We start from the raw sequence: 17,124 nt of genomic DNA on the forward strand, positions 1-17,124 counted from the left end.
TGAGAAGGCAATAAAAAAAGCGAGCAAGATAAATCGCAATACTGCGAAGTAGAAAAAAGGAATAAAATATGATTTCACTGATATGAAAGAAGTTCTAGGAATCTTAATATCTATTTTCGAGGTCCACTAAAATGTCAAATGAACCGGTTCCTCCTGGCACGGGTTTTCCCATCACTATTCTTGCCGATGGGGAATCTAGAGTATCATAGTCGCCATAAAGGGTTGCCTGGGTCAAGAAATGGCACGTTGTCTCAAAGCTCATCTTAAGGAATGGTGATACGTTTGATTCAATACCCATTCGGTTGAAGGGTTTGTAACCGCCTTCAAAGGTCATATAATCTGCAATTATTGACAAGTGGCGGTGGTCAACCGAAATATGATAGGCGTCGAATACCTCTGTGATTTCACGAACTATTGCATTGCGAGCAGCTTCCACGCCATACGTGCGTAAAATAGCAGCAATGTCATTAGTGTAAATTCTGTTTACATCAAGCACATTGTCCAGCTCCCACATGCCACGGAGATTAGTGCCTTCAGCTAGGATATTGCGTTGAGTATCAGATTCGTTTTTCGGTGGAGCAATATGGCAACGAGAAATGCCTGGCACTTCACGAATAACCGTTCGATGACATACTTGCTCAACAAGTGCGAGCATAAGAATCTTGCGAGTGTCCGCTGGGAAGTGAAGTTCGATTTCACACCAGGCACCATGCATCTCGTCGAATCGATAAGCCTTAATGTAGTTGCTTGATGAGATTATCCTCTCTGCACGATCAGCCTGGAGTTTTTCAGCCTTCGCAAGACGGGCTTCCTCGTCCATTTCCTCGTCCGAGTCAGTCTCAGAATCACCTTCCTCTCCTTCAAGCTCTCTTTCCTCTTGGGCCAATCGCTTGTCCACCGATCGGATAATTTCCTCGTCTTCCTCATCAGGAGCATCGTAGGAAGCATATTGTTTACTCCTTGCCGCAATCTTAGCCGATGTGGCATCGCCTTCATCTTCGGAGTCGTCTTTTCTACTTGTTACAGCACGGTTGTCGTCTTCATCTTCAAGGAAGCCTGAGCTGCTCTCGTTTACAGGTTTACCTTTGCCAATCTCGTGCCCCTCGTCATCTCCACCAGCCTTTGATTTACGCTGTGCTTTTCGTAAATCACGAACAATTGCTTGCTCAAGCTGCTTCACAAATCGACGCTCAATAGTATCTTGCACTACATCGGAAGTGACGTTGTATTCTTCACTGTATTCTTCGCGTGGGAACATGTTGAGGCGGACTGAATATATGCGTACACGGCGGTGCCCTGTCTTTGCCTGCCGTGCAGACATGCGCTCAGTAACAACCACTTCATCCATAAGATCAGCAATTGTTAGGCGACTGACATCTTTACAGAAGTTCTTTGCTTGTTCTTCTGTAATGTGCTCATGGAGAGGGAGTGTCATACGTGGGGTTTTAATTTGTGCGCTTGCTGTCATAATAATTTCACGCAATCGAGGTATACCAAGGGTGACATTACCACCAGCACCAGCCAAATGGAAGGTGTTGAGAGTCATCTGTGTAGACGGTTCACCCACTGATTGTGCTGCTAAAAGGCCAACTGCTTCACCAGGATCTGCCATACTTTTCATATATTTGACATGCATTAGAGAGCGGAAAGATTTGGGAGCGAGGTCGCCGCGGTTTGCGCATCGATCGATTTCTCTCTTGCGGAGACTAGCAGGATCATTGTTCTCTTTATCTTCGTCGGATCTCAAGAGACGGCCTGGGTTTGTCTTGATATATTTCTCAAGAGCGGCATGGAATTTTTCCGAGACTGACCCGATGTTTCGACTTGGGTTGAATTGAGAGAGTACAGGATCATATTTGTGTGGTTTCTTCAGCGCCTTTTTCGAATAGGAATATGCATCTTTCGTATTGACCATATCACTTTCCAGCATTGACGCAAGCTTATATTTGCTCGCTATCGCTTTACAGTTTTGAGCAGAGAAATCGAACTCGTATAAATGCGCTTGTTTCGTTACATCAAGTGAGTCTTCTCCATAATTGAACTGGAGTACTGACCCATCCGCATCTCGAACCGTATAATCGTAGTTGACTTTCAGCCCCTCCAAATGTTTGATTAAACAACGCTGAAGATAGCCAGAACGACTTGTCTTCACAGCTGTATCGATCAAACCGACACGCCCTGCCATACAATGGAAATAATATTCCTTTGAAATTTTAAAGAAAAATTAGAACAAGAATAATCATAATTCATAATCAAAATATTTACCTGAGGTTTAATACCAGTTAAGAATCGACCTGAAATAAAACCACCCGCACGGCCACTGGTATCATTTGGCAAGAATGAAGGCAATGTTTTTCCGCTCACCATCACAGGTACACGACGGCCCTCGAGAGCTTGCTGCCCGAGACAGCAAGAAATTTGCGAAACATTCACACTACTCCCTTTTGCACCTGCTGTCACCATCATTTGCATGTTGTTGTGGGGGAATTTGACCTGTAGCCCACTAGGCAGCGTCTCTTTAATTACTTTTGATTGAATTTGATTCACAGTCTGCATCATAGCCATATCATAATTCTCATGTAGATCCGGGTCGCGGAGTACCCCCTCCAACCGGCGATTGAACTCTGCCTTCAGATCAGATGGTGATGCTGTCTTGGCCATATCTTTAAGGCCAACATATTCTAATGCAGTTTCATAGCTTTCTTTCTCTGATTCTTTGAAGATTTTGTCACGTACGTTATTGCCATCCTCCTATTCATAGACCATTATTTTGTTATTATAAAATAGAAACTGGAAAAATAAATAGAATTTACCGTGAAGAGTAAATCATCCATTCTACAAGAAAATCCCGAGTGTTGCAGGTATTTCGTAAACAGTCTTCCCAGAATGCTAAGCAATTGTCCTGCCAATTCTGCACTGTACAGCTCGTAGCAAGAGTGAACAAGACCGAATTTTGATGCACCGAATTGGGATTTGTCAAGCACGCCAGTAAGCAATTCACCCTGATAGAATATAACTGTTCCCTCTTCGGGATGACCGGGCCAGAATTTACCATCAACTTTTGCTTTTGAACGCATATTAAGTGGGATATGGTTGACAGTGAGATTGAGTAGAATCGTGGTTAACACTTGTTTGCCTGTCCACAAGGGGCGTGGTTTGAGAATAGCCGATTCGACCGTGAGAATAGTGCGGCTACCAATGTAATCCGGATCTTCAGGGCGAAGAGCACCATAGATAAGCTGCTGGTATTCTTCACGAGTGAAAAAGGTATCTTTTGATGTCATCCACACACCGGCGTCAACATGGTCTTGAATTAAGCCACGAAGAGGAGATCCAGAAGTCGGCACAAGATACTGCGAATCAGTATTTGCAATTAATTTCGCTTCAGCGCGCGCGATTTCATTCTGAGGAAAATGTAAATTCATCTCGTCACCGTCAAAATCAGCATTGTAAGTATTACTAAATATCGGTGAGGAAATTTGTTATCCTAATATTTAGAGTAATTAAAGTATAATATACCTACCAATTTGCATAATGCATTCGAATGGTTTTTTCTCCTGGAAGAATACGAGCACGATGTGCCATGATAGAAGGTTTATGTAAAGTGGGTTGACGATTCACTAATAGCATATCGCCATTGCGAATATGGCGATAAACCTTTTTGTTAATCGCAGAAGTTGCCGTTGGATAAAGAGCACTGCTTGAACTCCCTGATACGCTTTGTGGTGTAAGGAGCTGGTGGGCAAGAGCAATCCGTGATTCGAGACTAAGATGAGTTAAAGTTGTAAGTGACCCATCCTCATGCTGGACATGAGTTGCTCCCGGCCAGACATCAGGTCCATTTATGATAGCTTTGCGAAGCTCCTTGACATTAAATGAAGTCACTGGCTCAGGATACGTGAGTTTTTTGGCAAACACAGGTGGTATCTATATTGAAAAAAAAAATGAAGTGAGCATGATTGTTATCAATATAATGCTTATATCAGCGCATACTCCAATCTCATTTGTCTCAATGTTGGGATCAGGCGATATCACAGAACGAGCAGCATAATTGACACGTTTTCCCATCATATGTTTACGGAAGAGACCTTCCTTCTTTTCAAGCACTTGGCGAATACCTGTGGGAGGATTGCGTCCACGAGGGGTTGTTGTATTCTTGCTTGAATCAATGTAACCATTTACTTCTTGCTGTAGTCGAATAAATGCATCGATAAGGGATTTGTAGACAACACCCTCGTCCACTTGCTTCTCTTCTCCGTTAGATTCGCTTCGTTTGGAAAGAAGACTATTAGTGTTGCGGATTTCCTCGCATAGCGAGAGAATTTTACTAAGAAGTTCATTTTGTGGATTTTCGAACATTTTGTCGTTCATTACTGACGGCGGGCGGAATCGTGTCGGAGATACAGGAAGTATTTCAAGAAAGAATGCATCAGCTGAGGCGAGTTTTGGTTTAGATTTACCCACCGGAGAACGAGCACCAAACATCAGAGTAGTCATTTGGTTTTCATTCTCAAAGAGAAGCTTCAAATGGCCCTTAACGTGCATAGACGTAAGATATTTAGACGACTCGGTGACATCTTCATCGATATCTATTGAATTTTCCTTATGAGCCACCTCGACTGTCTCCTCATTATCATCGGCGGATCCCTCAATTTCCTCGTCGATATCCATTATATCCTCGTTATTCCGCCTTGATGATAGTTTACTATTGGTCAAGAGCACATTCCGCTCTTTCATGCCCAATGCCTCCACATAAAGCCTCTGCTTTTTATTCAATGGAAGCTGGAAAATCTTAACAAATCCATCTTTACGCAGAGCATATGCGGGACTATAATAGATTTGAGCAACATTTAAGTTGAGAATATAGAGAAAAAAATAGTTATATACTTACGCTTTACAATTTTCGCATTTCTTTTTTGCGAGAGCTCGTTTCATAAACTCACTTATGACTTTTTTGCGTTCATCTGTCACTACAGTTACCTTGTAAGACATGTCCGAGGATGCGTTATTTTTTATGGCATGCTTTACAAATGCATCTGTAAAAAGAAATTAGTTAGTGATGAAATATTTATTTATTGGCTATCGACTGGTACTAACCTAACTTTCTAATATAGTTCTCTCCATCCATTCCTTCTTCCTCAGCCTCATCTTCGGCGTCCAGCTCCATTTCTTCTCCTCTTTGCTTCATTTTCTCCGCTGATATTGGAATTCCATCTATCCTATTAGCCTCAACCACCAGACCGCGATCAAGTAATATTAATTTCGATATATAACGATGTAACTAAAAAATTAAGGAGATGAATAATTTTTACAAAATATTCTGACATAATTAGAATTTATACCTCTGGCCTGGACATACGGAAATGATGACAATTCCAACAAGTGGATCGTAGTAATGAAAACATTTGATTAAAAAACAACGGGTTGTATACGGGGGTTGGAAGTTCAATGTGACCAAAATGTCCTGGACATGAAAAGTGATCGAGTGTACATGTTGCACAACTAATAGAAGACAATTGCATGAAATTTATGATAATTTTTTGTAATCCTTTAAATTGTGTAAACACTCACACATGGCTCTTGCTGAATGGTCCTAGTGCAGGGTCGTAAAGCCCGCCCTTAGTGGGGTGCATTAAATTGTCAAAGATTACAGGGTTGATGATCTGCTTGACAGATATCTTCTTGATCTCCTCGGAGTCATATAATGAGAAGGAGACCGAGGAGATCTCTGATCCCACCGGGCGGGCGATATTCATGTTTGCAAAAAAAACGAATGAATTCGTTAAATGTCTGTTGAAACTGAATAATGTAATAAAAGCGGTCCTACAAACAATAAACAAATCTAAGCCACTAATCTCGTGACGTTATCAAGTTCAGTCGTTTCCTATTACTTCAAATATACCATAGGTCTTGCAATCGAAGGATTCAAATTCTCACAAACTGTTATATATACTGTACATTAGTCTTCCTTTAATAAAATCTTTCGTTGAATGTTGATAATTCAGGTACACTATTTTCACACGTATTTACACACTTGATATACAAGAAAAGATTAAGTATTCAAAAATCCGACTTTTATCTAAAATATCTCTCTGTTTTGGGCTAGGGAGTTCATTGTAGCAATTATAAAGATTACTGGAATATGTTAATATGTGATAAGTTGAATTAGTAAATTTCTCTTAATCCAGTTCACGCTTAATGATAATGGTGCAAACTACAATACTATTTGGCCTAATTAAGCCAAAATTAATTTTGAATAATAACTATAAAAAAAATCAATATTTAATTCTTTGATTCTAATCGTTAGAATGCATATTTTTTACTTTGATTGTGATGTTATTAAATTCTATTTTGATTATTATCTGGATAAATAAGAGATGTTGTGAAGCTTTCGAATTCCTAACTCCCACCATTGTAGTGCTATATTAATATTTTGAGAAAACCTCTTTCCGCAAAATATAAAAATGCTTTTCTTACGGAAATACCACCTAATTTATGCAATTCGATTGTAAATATAATGGTAATTGCCACCTCTCCTTTCATCCTAGTTGATGATTAATTGTGGCTTGGCATTTAATTCTTGTAAACATGAATCATAATTAATATTGATATTGTATAAATCGCAAGTATTTTTTCTTTCTTAGTATTGCATGCATTTTTTGCGCTCGATTCTACTCAGACGATTCGTACCAAATAACATAGGAAATTTCCTTCATACATCGAGAATAATTTCTTTCAGAATGACTATGTCTCAAATTCCGCAGATCCCAGGCACGGATCCCGAATGTAATGTCATGGATATATTCCGCAACATGCTTGCAAAACAAGTAGCAGAGCTTGCGGATGTGACACCGGAGAAGGTGGTTGAATGTATTGATTTTCCTCGACAACCTGAGCATGGAGATCTGGCAATTGCAGTCCCTCGTTTGAGACTCAAAGGAAATCCAACGCAAATAGCCAAAGATTTGGTTGAAAAGGTAAATAGTACTTTCCAATTTCTTAACCACAATGGATGGAAATTTTAATCACTTTTTATTTTATTAGTTTGTCCCAAATGACTACATTACCAGTGCCTCTTGCATTAGCGCTTTCGTTAACTTTTCTATCTCGAAGCCCCTGCTCTCGCAATTGACTCTCTCTTCTGTTATAAAGCGCGGTGAAGATTTTGGAAAGAATCGATCTGGCGAAGGCAAAACTGCATTAGTTGAATTTTCATCTCCTAATATTGCCAAACCTTTCCACGCCGGACATCTCCGCGGTACCATTATTGGTTCGTTTGTAGTCAATGCTTTGAAGGCAAATGGATGGAAGACAATCAGTATGAATTATTTGGGAGATTGGGGAAAGCAATATGGTATGATATTAAATGAAATGTGAAATACAAAAGATGTACTTATATTCTCTTGTGATTAGGACTTCTCGCTGTTGGATTTGAACGACACGGTTCTGAGGAGGCACTTGAAAAAGATCCTATTCATCACCTGTATGAGGTCTACGTTAAAATTAATGTAAGTTGTGCTGGAATTTTATTGATTTACTCAAAATATCCTGATTTCGCTTTAATTAGGCTGATGCGGAAAAAGATCCATCCATTCATGACGAGGCACGGGCATACTTCAAGCAAATGGAAGATGGTACTGTATAGTTACTGCTTGGATTTTAATTTGGATGCTAACTTTAATTCTCTCTTTTTATCACAGGCGACGAGAAGGCTCTTTCTTTATGGCGTAAATTCCGCGATTTCTCTATTGATAAATACAGGTCGACCTATGCTGCGCTTAATGTTTGTTATGATGTATACTCGGGCGAGTCGCAAGTCCCTCGTGAGACAATTGAGCGTGCTCTTGGTGAGCTTGAAGAAAAAGGATTGCTTAAGGACTCCGATGGTGCAAAAATTGTTGAGCTTGAAAAATACAAACTGTCCAACTGCGTTGTTAAGAAAAAAGATGGAACCTCCCTCTATATTACTCGTGATATTGGAGCTGCTATTGATCGTTACGAGAAATTCAAGTTCGATCAAATGTTTTATATAGTCGGTTCACCACAGGATCTGCATCTAAAACAACTATTTAAGATTCTTGAGCTTCTTGGATACGAATGGGCTTCGCGCTGCACACACATCAATTTTGGTTTGATCACCGGTATGTCAACGCGCAAAGGTACTGTAGTATTCCTTGACGATATTCTTGAACAAACGAAAGAGACTATGCACTCAGTAATGCGCAGGAATGAGCGTAAATATGCGCAGATTGAAAACCCTGATGCAGTTGCTGAGCAAATTGGTGTTAGCGCCGTATTCGTCCAGGATATGTCTGCTCGTCGTATCAAGAATTATGAATTTGATTGGCAACGATGCTTCTCCTTTGAAGGAGATACTGGTGCCTATCTACAGTATGCGCATGCTCGAATGTGCTCAATAGAAAGGAATGCTGGCTTCCCTGTAAATTTTGAAGCTGACTACGTTAATTTGGTGCAAGAGCCCGTTGCTATAGAGCTTGTGAGCATGCTTGCTCAGTATCCTGATTTGGTTCGCTCATTAACCAAGGCATTTGAGCCTTGTAACGTGATCACGTATGCGATGAAGCTTAGCCACTTGGTGTCAACATGTTTGGAGTCCCTTTGGGTACAGGGTCAAGAGAGGCCGCTCGCCGAGGCTCGGTTATTGCTCTACTATTGCGCTCGTTTGACACTAGGAAATGCAATGCGATTGGTTGGAATGCGCCCCTTAGAGAGGATGTAAAAAAAGAGGCTACAGAGTTTCATAAAATAGAGATCTTATTTGGTATACACTGCATTAACTTCAATTAAAATAAAATCTATTGTATACGATTTCCCGGATTCAACTCGAGATCAAAATTTTATGTTTATTTAAAGGCTTTTAGTGGCATATATCTAATATTTATTTTTGAGGCTCGGATCCTAGGCCACCAACAGGCGGTGGCACTCCTTGAGTCATAAGTTGCCAAGCCGTCAATTTCATTTCTTTCATCTGCTTCTCCTGCTGTTCGCGCTGCTGCCGCCATTCTTCTTCTACGGCTGCTTGCATCTGCTCGTGTTCACGGGCAAATGTTTCACGGTGTTGTCGTCGCAGCATTTGTAAGTAGGATTCAGGAGGACGTTCTTCTTGCTCTCCAGCAGAATGTCCAGACAAACCACCTAACAGGCTACCAAGGCCTCGCTTTTCTGAACGCTTCTTCTTTTCTTCTTCCCATTCGCGGCGAAGTTTTTCATCCCATAGACGCTCACGACGCGCATATTCTATCGGAATATCCGTATTCTCGAAAGATTTGAGGGTTGGACGAACATCTTGGATACCAGTCAATGCAAGAGCTTAACATGGAAAAATGAAAGTGTCATTCAAGTGGACAATTTTTTAGTCTATGCAGCTATTCAATTATTACCTTCGAGGAAGGGAATCATGTCTAACAATCCAGTATCATTTGGGTCGCCTTTCCATGGCTTCATTGGAATTGCATTTTCTGGTTGTAGACTATAAGAGTCGGGATTAGAATCCATAATAATGACCTTTGAGAGATCACGATTTAGACAAGAAAGATCCTATTAAAAATAAATTTTTTTATTAGCACATTATTCCAACTTGTGATCATCAAAAAAATTCAACATACCTTCACAACTTTGCCATTAGCATAGCGTGTCGCTTCTCTAAATAGTTTATACATCGCATAGTTATAGGGATCAAGTTTTTCAACGATTGGGATAGCGGTGAAGGCTTGTTGCGAAGTAAATATCACGATTTCGTAAAATTGGCTAAGGTAGGCAAGGAAATAGTCAACTCCTGGTCGCTTAGCTGTTCGCCATCCGTGCTGTTTGTCCCAAGTAGAGTAAACAAGCGTCTCATCCAAGTTAATTACGAGTGTAAGAGGGCGTTGATATGGCTCAGGGAGCGGGTCAGGCAATAGCTTATCCCACGCCGGGTTGCTGAAGAACTTAGAGACAAAAAAAAAAAAGGAAAAAGAGAATAAGTAAATAGGGTTAAATCAGAATGTAATAAAAAGAAATAATGAATTTCCGCTGATTATTATTTTACCTCTTCAAAATCATGTATACGTTTCTTCATGCGTTGGATGTGAGCTGACAAAGTATTGAGATTGGAAAAAGGTGCTTCCTCTTCACCCTCAAAAGGACGGCCTAACAAATATTATATTGTAAGTAGAAATTCTTAATTATCATTATTTCAACAGATATATACCAAAATACATGACACTTCCTACGCAGGTTGAAACAAGAAAACCGCAAGAAAAGGCCCAAATCTTCCATTTGCGATTATCGCTTCCGGGTGCTCGCGCAGGCTTCTTTGGGTTTCTAGGTACGGTAGCCTTTGTTACTGTTGTCTGTCCAGTCTTCTGAGCTAATGCTTCAGCAGCCAGTCCAGTGACAGAATTAAGATTTTGGGGGGATTGTGAGGTTTGATCAGCAAAATTGCGAGAAAAAATAGAGGATCGTAGGGGTGCCACAGGTGATCGCAATAAAGGACGTGCAAAGAGACGTGATACCACACGTCCTGCAAAAGGTACTGCCAGATTTGCCATGGAAGCCGAGGAAATTTGCTTGACAGTCAATATTGAAAAAATAAAAATTTCCAAAATATAAACGTGTAAATATGAGGTCATCGAAACCACAATAAATTTGTTCAAGCAGTTCTAAATATTAAATTTTGAAAACCAAGTATATAAAAAATCGAAGACATTGATAATACATTTACTTCACATAATTTAATTCAACTCTGAAAGACTTTTTATTTCAAAGAAATATAGATTACAAGAAAAGCTATAAGGCATACACTTCCTGGACTCAGATACTCTTATTTTTGACCATACCGACACAAATGCGGGTATATAAACTTTAGTCGCTCTCACTAATGATTAACCAGCATATTATTCACTAATTGTCATACTAAGAGTATACATATTTAAAATTACCTATCGTCATCCGCGATCCGTGCCCGCTTAAGGCTTGCGATCTCGTTTTTGACTGCAGCTGATAGCTTAAAAGTCCCATCAAGTTTAGCGACCGTATGAGATTTGGATTTAGCGTATTGGATTTCCTAAATATGTTTGAAAATAAGTCTCATAATAAGAAAAATCAATAGTAGTACAAATGGATTCTTTACTATTGTCTTGTCATAAAATTTGAAACCATTCAATCCCCTCATGGCCGCCGTAGCGGAAGCAATATCGTTAAAAACGATAAATGCCTTGAAATGAAGAGGGAAATTAGCATACTTAGATTAAAACCAAACGATTTTGTCGAACTATTACCTGACCCCGCATCTTCAAAGTCTTCATTGCAACAATATCTAGGACACGCCCATATGCTGAAAATAAGTGGTATAAAGATCTTTTGAGATCTGAGAAAATAAATAAATAAGTACAAATCTTAGCTCAATCAAAAAATCAATATCTTTTGACCTTCTTTATGGATTTTTTCCGGAAGATGATGTATATATAAAGTTTGATTTGGCGCTGGACCGGACATGATCGTATTGCAATCAATTAAAACCAAAATCTTTTCTTTTCTTTCTCTATGACATTGACAGTCACACGCTGCGGCACAAACACAAATATTAAAGTTCACACATGAAATAATAGGCTCAGCTCAAAATTTTCCATTATACCAAATTGAAAAAAGTTCAAACGTTTTATATTTAAAAAGATAACCCTTTTCAATTTTTGAAATAAGTAGCAAGAGGAAAACGCTCACTCCCCATCAATTTCACCTCGTTGGCACAATCGGCATGTTTCAAAATTCCATTAGAAAGCGACGAGTGTGCAGCAATCCAATCTCTAAGGGCCTCGTTCCTAGTTGTAGTTGAGGTCCGCATTGCATTAACCAGCAAACTGGCAGCCTCATCCCGGCTGGTATTATCCAATATCACCTTGGCTTCTACACCTGCAATTACCCTCGCAATCGAAACATTGGCAGATTCGATGGCGGATTTAATATATTGGGCGTTTGTTTCAATAATATCCCTATTGCCAAGAAGCTTGGGCAATTCTAGCTCTACAACTTTGATGACCGCAGGTGAAAGATGCTCTTTAACCGAAGAATAGGCAACATGAAACCGTGCTAAGTTGCGATGATAAGATGGGTATTCTTGGTCGATGCGAGAAGCTGAGATAAGCGACTTCAATGCCAACAAGAACCGTCCTGGATATAGAAAATAGGTTATTCATAAAGTCTATGTAAAAAACTTAAATGTTAATTGTAGTCATGAATAATTAGCACTTACTCTGACGAATATAAATTTCAAAACTCATCAACCATGTTTCCATTCGTTTAGGCGCCAATTCTTGCACAGGCCGCAAAAACTTTAGTGCGTCACCCAAAGGATCTTCTGTTTTAGCAAGCTTGGCTCCGTTTGGATCATCGTCCGTTTGGCGGGTGGACGTTTGAATTCCAGCCTTCTTACCATCTTGCTGTGAGGCTTTCTTTGCCTCAGCCTCTTTTTGGGCTTTAAGCTCTGCCTTTCGTAACTTATTGCGCACTTTTTTCTTCTCTGATTCGGTCATGTTTGCTAGAGTATTAGTAAAGTCATTAGCATTGATTCGTTGCACTGGAGGACTTAAGGCGAAAAGTTACCAAAATCTATGGAATCCTTATCGGATTTCATTGCATCCGGTCGATCAAATAAGGTTAAATAGCATTCAACTACTCCTTCCACTGCACGCAGATAGTAAGGGTGGGATCTGAGCTGATCCTCCAGTCGTAACATGGAAATATAGGCGCGCATTGTTACTTTGCGTAAACAATAAGTATGGAAGTCAAACTGATCGTCCTGGATATCCGCAAAATGGCGCTCAATTTGATAGAAGCGTTTTAAAGCTCGCCCAAACTGCCCTTGACGGAGATAGCTGAGTCCAGATTCAAGTGCGAACCACATGCACTGCATATCAACAAGATCCTGAAGACGATCCGGAATATCTTGCTATAAATCCCCAAAGACAATAGAGATGCGTTAAATATTTAATAGCGGTTTTTTAAACCTCAATCAAGTATAACGGTAAAACCTTAGTAAATAGCACAACAGTGTTCTCAGCTTCCTCGGTTTCGTTGTTTCTGAGTAAATATTTGACACACTTAGAATTGATGAAGCGGTCCTGCAAATCAAGTTCGCGCGCGTCGTTCATCACACGCACAGCGCCTGACAGATCTCCTCCGTGCTTAAGAATGCGTCCTTTAGTCATATGTAATTCGACTAAGGTGGGAGTGTGGGCAATTGCTTCGTCAATTAGCTCGAGTGCCCGAAGGGTTTCGCCTTTAAGGTCGTGGTGCTGTGCAAGGAAATAGAGAATCCACAGGTATGTAGTTGGTGGCTCCTTATTTCCCTCACCTAGATATGGTGATAGGTTAAGTTATATATAAAAGAAAAATATTTACTGAAGTTTACCTGCTGTGGCCGAAAATGCTCCGTTTTCTTTTATATTTTTCAAATATTCATACATCAGCGTTTCAATTGTCGCAGATTTATCCGAATCCTGATACAATTTCTTTAGGTTCACAAACAATGAAGGGACACCTTTGCGCAGAGCATTCCGTAAATAATCATCAATCATAGACGTGAATTGTTCTCCGTTGGTATAGTCAAGCGGAAATCGGCGGAGAAGATTTGATCTTGGAAACTTAGGGAGTAGCTCCGAAATATAACTGACTAACTTCTCTGGTTCTTCTCGAGGATGAGTGCCTTTGCATTTCAGGATCCCATCGAGATAAGCGTGGCAATCTGGGTTTTCGTGGAAGAGAATAAAATACATTTTCTCTGCCTCCTCTAGCTTATTTAGGGCCAAAAGGTACTCCGCTAAAAAATAATGTAATATTGATTATTTCATTTAAAATTTCGATAGATTGTGAACAAATTACCTTTTTTCTCTTTCCAAGCTCGTTTGTCACAGATAGAACCTTCGATGTGGTTAAGATGCTTAAGCGCAGCTTCATAGTCTCCACTCTCACCGATGACCATGTTGTGGTACATCAGTAGCTCGCTATGTTCGAAGTCGTAGGGCTTCACAGTTTCCTAAAATGAGAAATTGAGAATATACTTTAAATTTTAAAGAGCCATTTTAGCTAGTGGTAAAATAAAGATATGAACCTTTAAACTTTCTTCGTATGACTGCAATACTTTTGCAGCCATGTCATATTTTCCTAGCAGATGATATGAGACTGCCAGGCCAATCCAAAAGGGTCGATTTTGCGGACGGAGCTGCAAGAGCTGATGCCGAGTATCCTAAAAAAGGTCGATAAGATAATAAGGCAAAGACAGAAAGTGTACACAAAATTGTTTCAGTTTTACATTATACGCCTCGTAATTACGCATCTGTATTTGCAACAAAGAGAAATCTCTTAATATTTGCAAATTGTCCTTATCGTATTTGAGTGCATGCGTGTAACATTTGGCAGCCTCCTCATAATTTTTGTCTGCACGATATAATAGCCCAAATACGTGCCAACAAATGTGCGAAGTTAGATCACATCGTAGCCCTTTACGCACAAAGTCGTAGGCCTCCTCCTTGCGATCGAGATGGCTGAAGAAAAGCCCTTTCATTGCAAGAGTTTCTTAAGAGAAAGATGTTAGTGTAAGCATAAAAAAAAAATTTGAATTAATGGTGCAGTTTTTTACCTCCGTGATCGGGGAACTTTTTCAGAATCTGCTCAGCGGCCTTAAGACCTTTCTTGTATTGCTTATGTTCATATTGTTTCTACATAGTAATTTTGCAGATCGTATTTAACCGATTATGTGGAATTTGGCAAGATTGAGGAAAGGACTAAAATTACCAGAATGGTCTTGAAAAGAGCCGCTTCTTTCGGAGGTAGTTCCTTCATCACTAGTTGCTTCCACGGCCAATCTCACCTGCGTTCTATATTTTGTTATACTTAGCGATTTCGAGAAAACAAAGATATAAAATTCATTTCGTCATCGCATTGTTTATTTGTGTGGCGCGGAAATACAAGGTGGCAAAAAATCGAAAAGTACTAAGGGTGTAAATGTGGGTAGTATAAGTTTTGGGTTCTTTTTACCCTTCTAATTTCTAATTATACATACACAATAAGTATAATATAGATTATTGTAGTGTTCAAAGTTCTAATAAAAGATTCTTTTATGATTATCGCACGATAAGTTAGTCATTATAATGAATGCAGCCACAAGTATTTTGGAATGTTATATTCGTTTATTTGCTTAAAAAAAATAGAGAAAATGAAGAGACAAAAGCTCAGTTTAATTAGATCTAAAGAAAAAAGAAAACCGAAAAATAAAAAATAACCCAACTACACAGTGTGAAAATTATTAGTCATCTGCATCCCAGTTTCCAGACTTTTTCGGGGGTTTGGGACCACCAGCAGGTTTGCTAATAATGATGTTATCCACGCGGAGGACAGTCAGCGCGGCTGTGGTTGCCAAATGAATCGCCCATTGTTTGGCGGCAAATACATCGAGGATGCCACTTTTCTCTGCATCAATTGTTCCTCCTTCTTCTACATTTACCCCAGTTGTACGACCAGTCTCGGCGTCCTGGTGATGCGCAGCATAAAGTTTCGCTAACATCTCAGTCCCATCATGGCCAGCATTTTCCGCAAGCGACCGTGGCACAACTTCAAAAGCTTCAGCATACTTTTTGAGCACATGTTGATTCAACCCAGGAGTCCGCTCAGCAATAGCCGATAGACGCTTTAGAATTTCCATTTCACTCGCACCTGCACCAGGAACTAATCTTGCGTCTTTCGTCAGTGCCTTAACCACATTTACACCATCATCGATGGCACGCTCTACATCATCCATTTGGTTTTGTGTTGCTCCGCGGATCACAATTGTAACTGTGCGAGTGAGCTCTTGCTCCTGGCGGAAGACAGTGACATTATCACTTCCAATTTCAACGGTTTCAACCACATCACAAAAGCCCATTTCCTCAGCCATTGGAGCACCTAGACGCGCAAGAGCAGTGGCCCCCGTCACGCGACAGAGTCTGCGCAGATCAAACTTGGATAAGACCTTGACCACCATAATTCCATAACGATTCAAATAGTGAAGAGCTAATTCTCCAACACTAGCCCCCGTGACTGCGACTTTGACGTTAGCATTGACAAGTTCCTTGACTGCAGTTTCGATTTGCATTTCCTCGCCGCGAGTGTATTCAAGCATTTCGGAAGCGTTGCGAAGAAGAACTGTTCCCTTTGTCTCGGTTTGCGAAATATCAATGGGACATGTAAATACAGCTATTTTAGCTTTTTCGGCGCGTTTCACCACTCCTTCTGGCTCGCGTCCAAAAACCATACCTCGTACCATCTGCGACTCATAAATACTTGCGCCCATCACTTTCACGACACGCACATTATCAACATTGAAATGCTGGGGATTGCTAGGCATAATTGCGAGCGCAGCATCGATCACCAAATCTGCAAGAAGTTCTTCATGTCCACTTTGCTTAGAAGCAATTGCTGTGCGGACGGCGCTAGTCAGAAGGGATGATTTCTCCTTTAAGTTTTCAATCTTTTGAACGGGAAGCTCCTTGAATATTTCATTCGTTTTTTCAATAGCAAGCTCATACCCCGCCACAACATCGCTGGGGTGCAGCCCCATGCGCAGTAAATGTTCCGCATTTTGGAGCAATTCTCCAGCAAATACCAACACAAAGTTAGTCCCATCTCCAAATTCGCTCTCTTGTTGCTGAGCGCTCATCACAAGCAGTTTAGCCGCGGGGTGCACAACATCAAGCTCCCGTACGATTGTCGCCGCGTCATTTGTTACAAATAGTTTTTCAAGCTGATTGACGACCATTTTATTGCGTCCATTCGGGCCAAATGATGTACGTGTGATCTTGGCTAGTTCATGGGTAGCATTAATGTTACGCAGGACAGCTTCGTCAATACCCTGCAGGAATTTGTAGCCTTCATTGAAGAGTTGCTGGTAACCGCCCCTGGGAATGCGAAGTGCCATGTTTTATGATGATGCTTTTTGAAAAGTTGACGGAAGATCAGCGAAGACAGTAGAAGAAAACACGAAATTGTTTATTTCGATAATTGACTGCGCCACAACACCACTTTTAAAGCTTAAATAGATACTGTAAATTCAAAGATTGAAGCTGAAAATATTTTGATATATTAACTATTTAT

General features: G+C 40.3%; 6 protein-coding genes across 6 annotated transcripts; 1 reads left to right on the forward strand and 5 right to left on the reverse strand.

Annotated features, from left to right (window-relative positions):
• Nucleotides 1-103: 103 nt before the first annotated feature.
• Nucleotides 104-5,756, reverse strand: VTP21DRAFT_7816 (uncharacterized protein; the record flags this gene model as incomplete). Its single annotated transcript, XM_069398599.1, has 9 exons — nt 104-2,203; nt 2,266-2,751; nt 2,814-3,459; nt 3,524-3,927; nt 3,994-4,828; nt 4,892-5,036; nt 5,098-5,281; nt 5,343-5,502; nt 5,572-5,756. The coding sequence occupies 9 exons, from the start codon at nt 5,754-5,756 to the stop codon at nt 104-106; spliced, it is 5,145 nt and encodes a 1,714-aa protein (XP_069246174.1).
• A 984-nt stretch (nt 5,757-6,740) lies between these two features.
• On the forward strand, nt 6,741-8,740 carry VTP21DRAFT_7817 (uncharacterized protein; the record flags this gene model as incomplete). The annotated part of the gene is made up of 5 exons (XM_069398600.1): nt 6,741-6,977; nt 7,045-7,354; nt 7,414-7,508; nt 7,568-7,634; nt 7,701-8,740. 5 exons carry the CDS (start codon nt 6,741-6,743, stop codon nt 8,738-8,740), a joined length of 1,749 nt encoding a protein of 582 aa, XP_069246175.1.
• Nucleotides 8,741-8,899: 159 nt separating this feature from the next.
• Nucleotides 8,900-10,550, reverse strand: VTP21DRAFT_7818 (uncharacterized protein; the record flags this gene model as incomplete). Its single annotated transcript, XM_069398601.1, has 5 exons — nt 8,900-9,330; nt 9,402-9,558; nt 9,627-9,947; nt 10,049-10,149; nt 10,211-10,550. The coding sequence occupies 5 exons, from the start codon at nt 10,548-10,550 to the stop codon at nt 8,900-8,902; spliced, it is 1,350 nt and encodes a 449-aa protein (XP_069246176.1).
• A 313-nt stretch (nt 10,551-10,863) lies between these two features.
• On the reverse strand, nt 10,864-11,496 carry VTP21DRAFT_7819 (uncharacterized protein; the record flags this gene model as incomplete). Its single annotated transcript, XM_069398602.1, has 5 exons — nt 10,864-10,876; nt 10,941-11,065; nt 11,132-11,215; nt 11,280-11,368; nt 11,430-11,496. The coding sequence occupies 5 exons, from the start codon at nt 11,494-11,496 to the stop codon at nt 10,864-10,866; spliced, it is 378 nt and encodes a 125-aa protein (XP_069246177.1).
• A 187-nt stretch (nt 11,497-11,683) lies between these two features.
• On the reverse strand, nt 11,684-14,838 carry VTP21DRAFT_7820 (uncharacterized protein; the record flags this gene model as incomplete). Its single annotated transcript, XM_069398604.1, has 10 exons — nt 11,684-12,168; nt 12,251-12,535; nt 12,601-12,946; nt 13,029-13,351; nt 13,409-13,816; nt 13,879-14,032; nt 14,108-14,242; nt 14,309-14,571; nt 14,636-14,714; nt 14,791-14,838. 10 exons carry the CDS (start codon nt 14,836-14,838, stop codon nt 11,684-11,686), a joined length of 2,526 nt encoding a protein of 841 aa, XP_069246178.1.
• Nucleotides 14,839-15,301: 463 nt separating this feature from the next.
• VTP21DRAFT_7821 (uncharacterized protein) lies at nt 15,302-16,948 on the reverse strand (the record flags this gene model as incomplete). Its single annotated transcript, XM_069398605.1, has 1 exon — nt 15,302-16,948. One exon carries the CDS (start codon nt 16,946-16,948, stop codon nt 15,302-15,304), a length of 1,647 nt encoding a protein of 548 aa, XP_069246179.1.
• Nucleotides 16,949-17,124: the final 176 nt, after the last annotated feature.

Source organism: Calcarisporiella thermophila (genome assembly GCF_041956535.1).
Source record: "Calcarisporiella thermophila strain CBS 279.70 unplaced genomic scaffold VTP21scaffold_33, whole genome shotgun sequence".
Taxonomy (NCBI): domain Eukaryota; kingdom Fungi; phylum Calcarisporiellomycota; class Calcarisporiellomycetes; order Calcarisporiellales; family Calcarisporiellaceae; genus Calcarisporiella; species Calcarisporiella thermophila.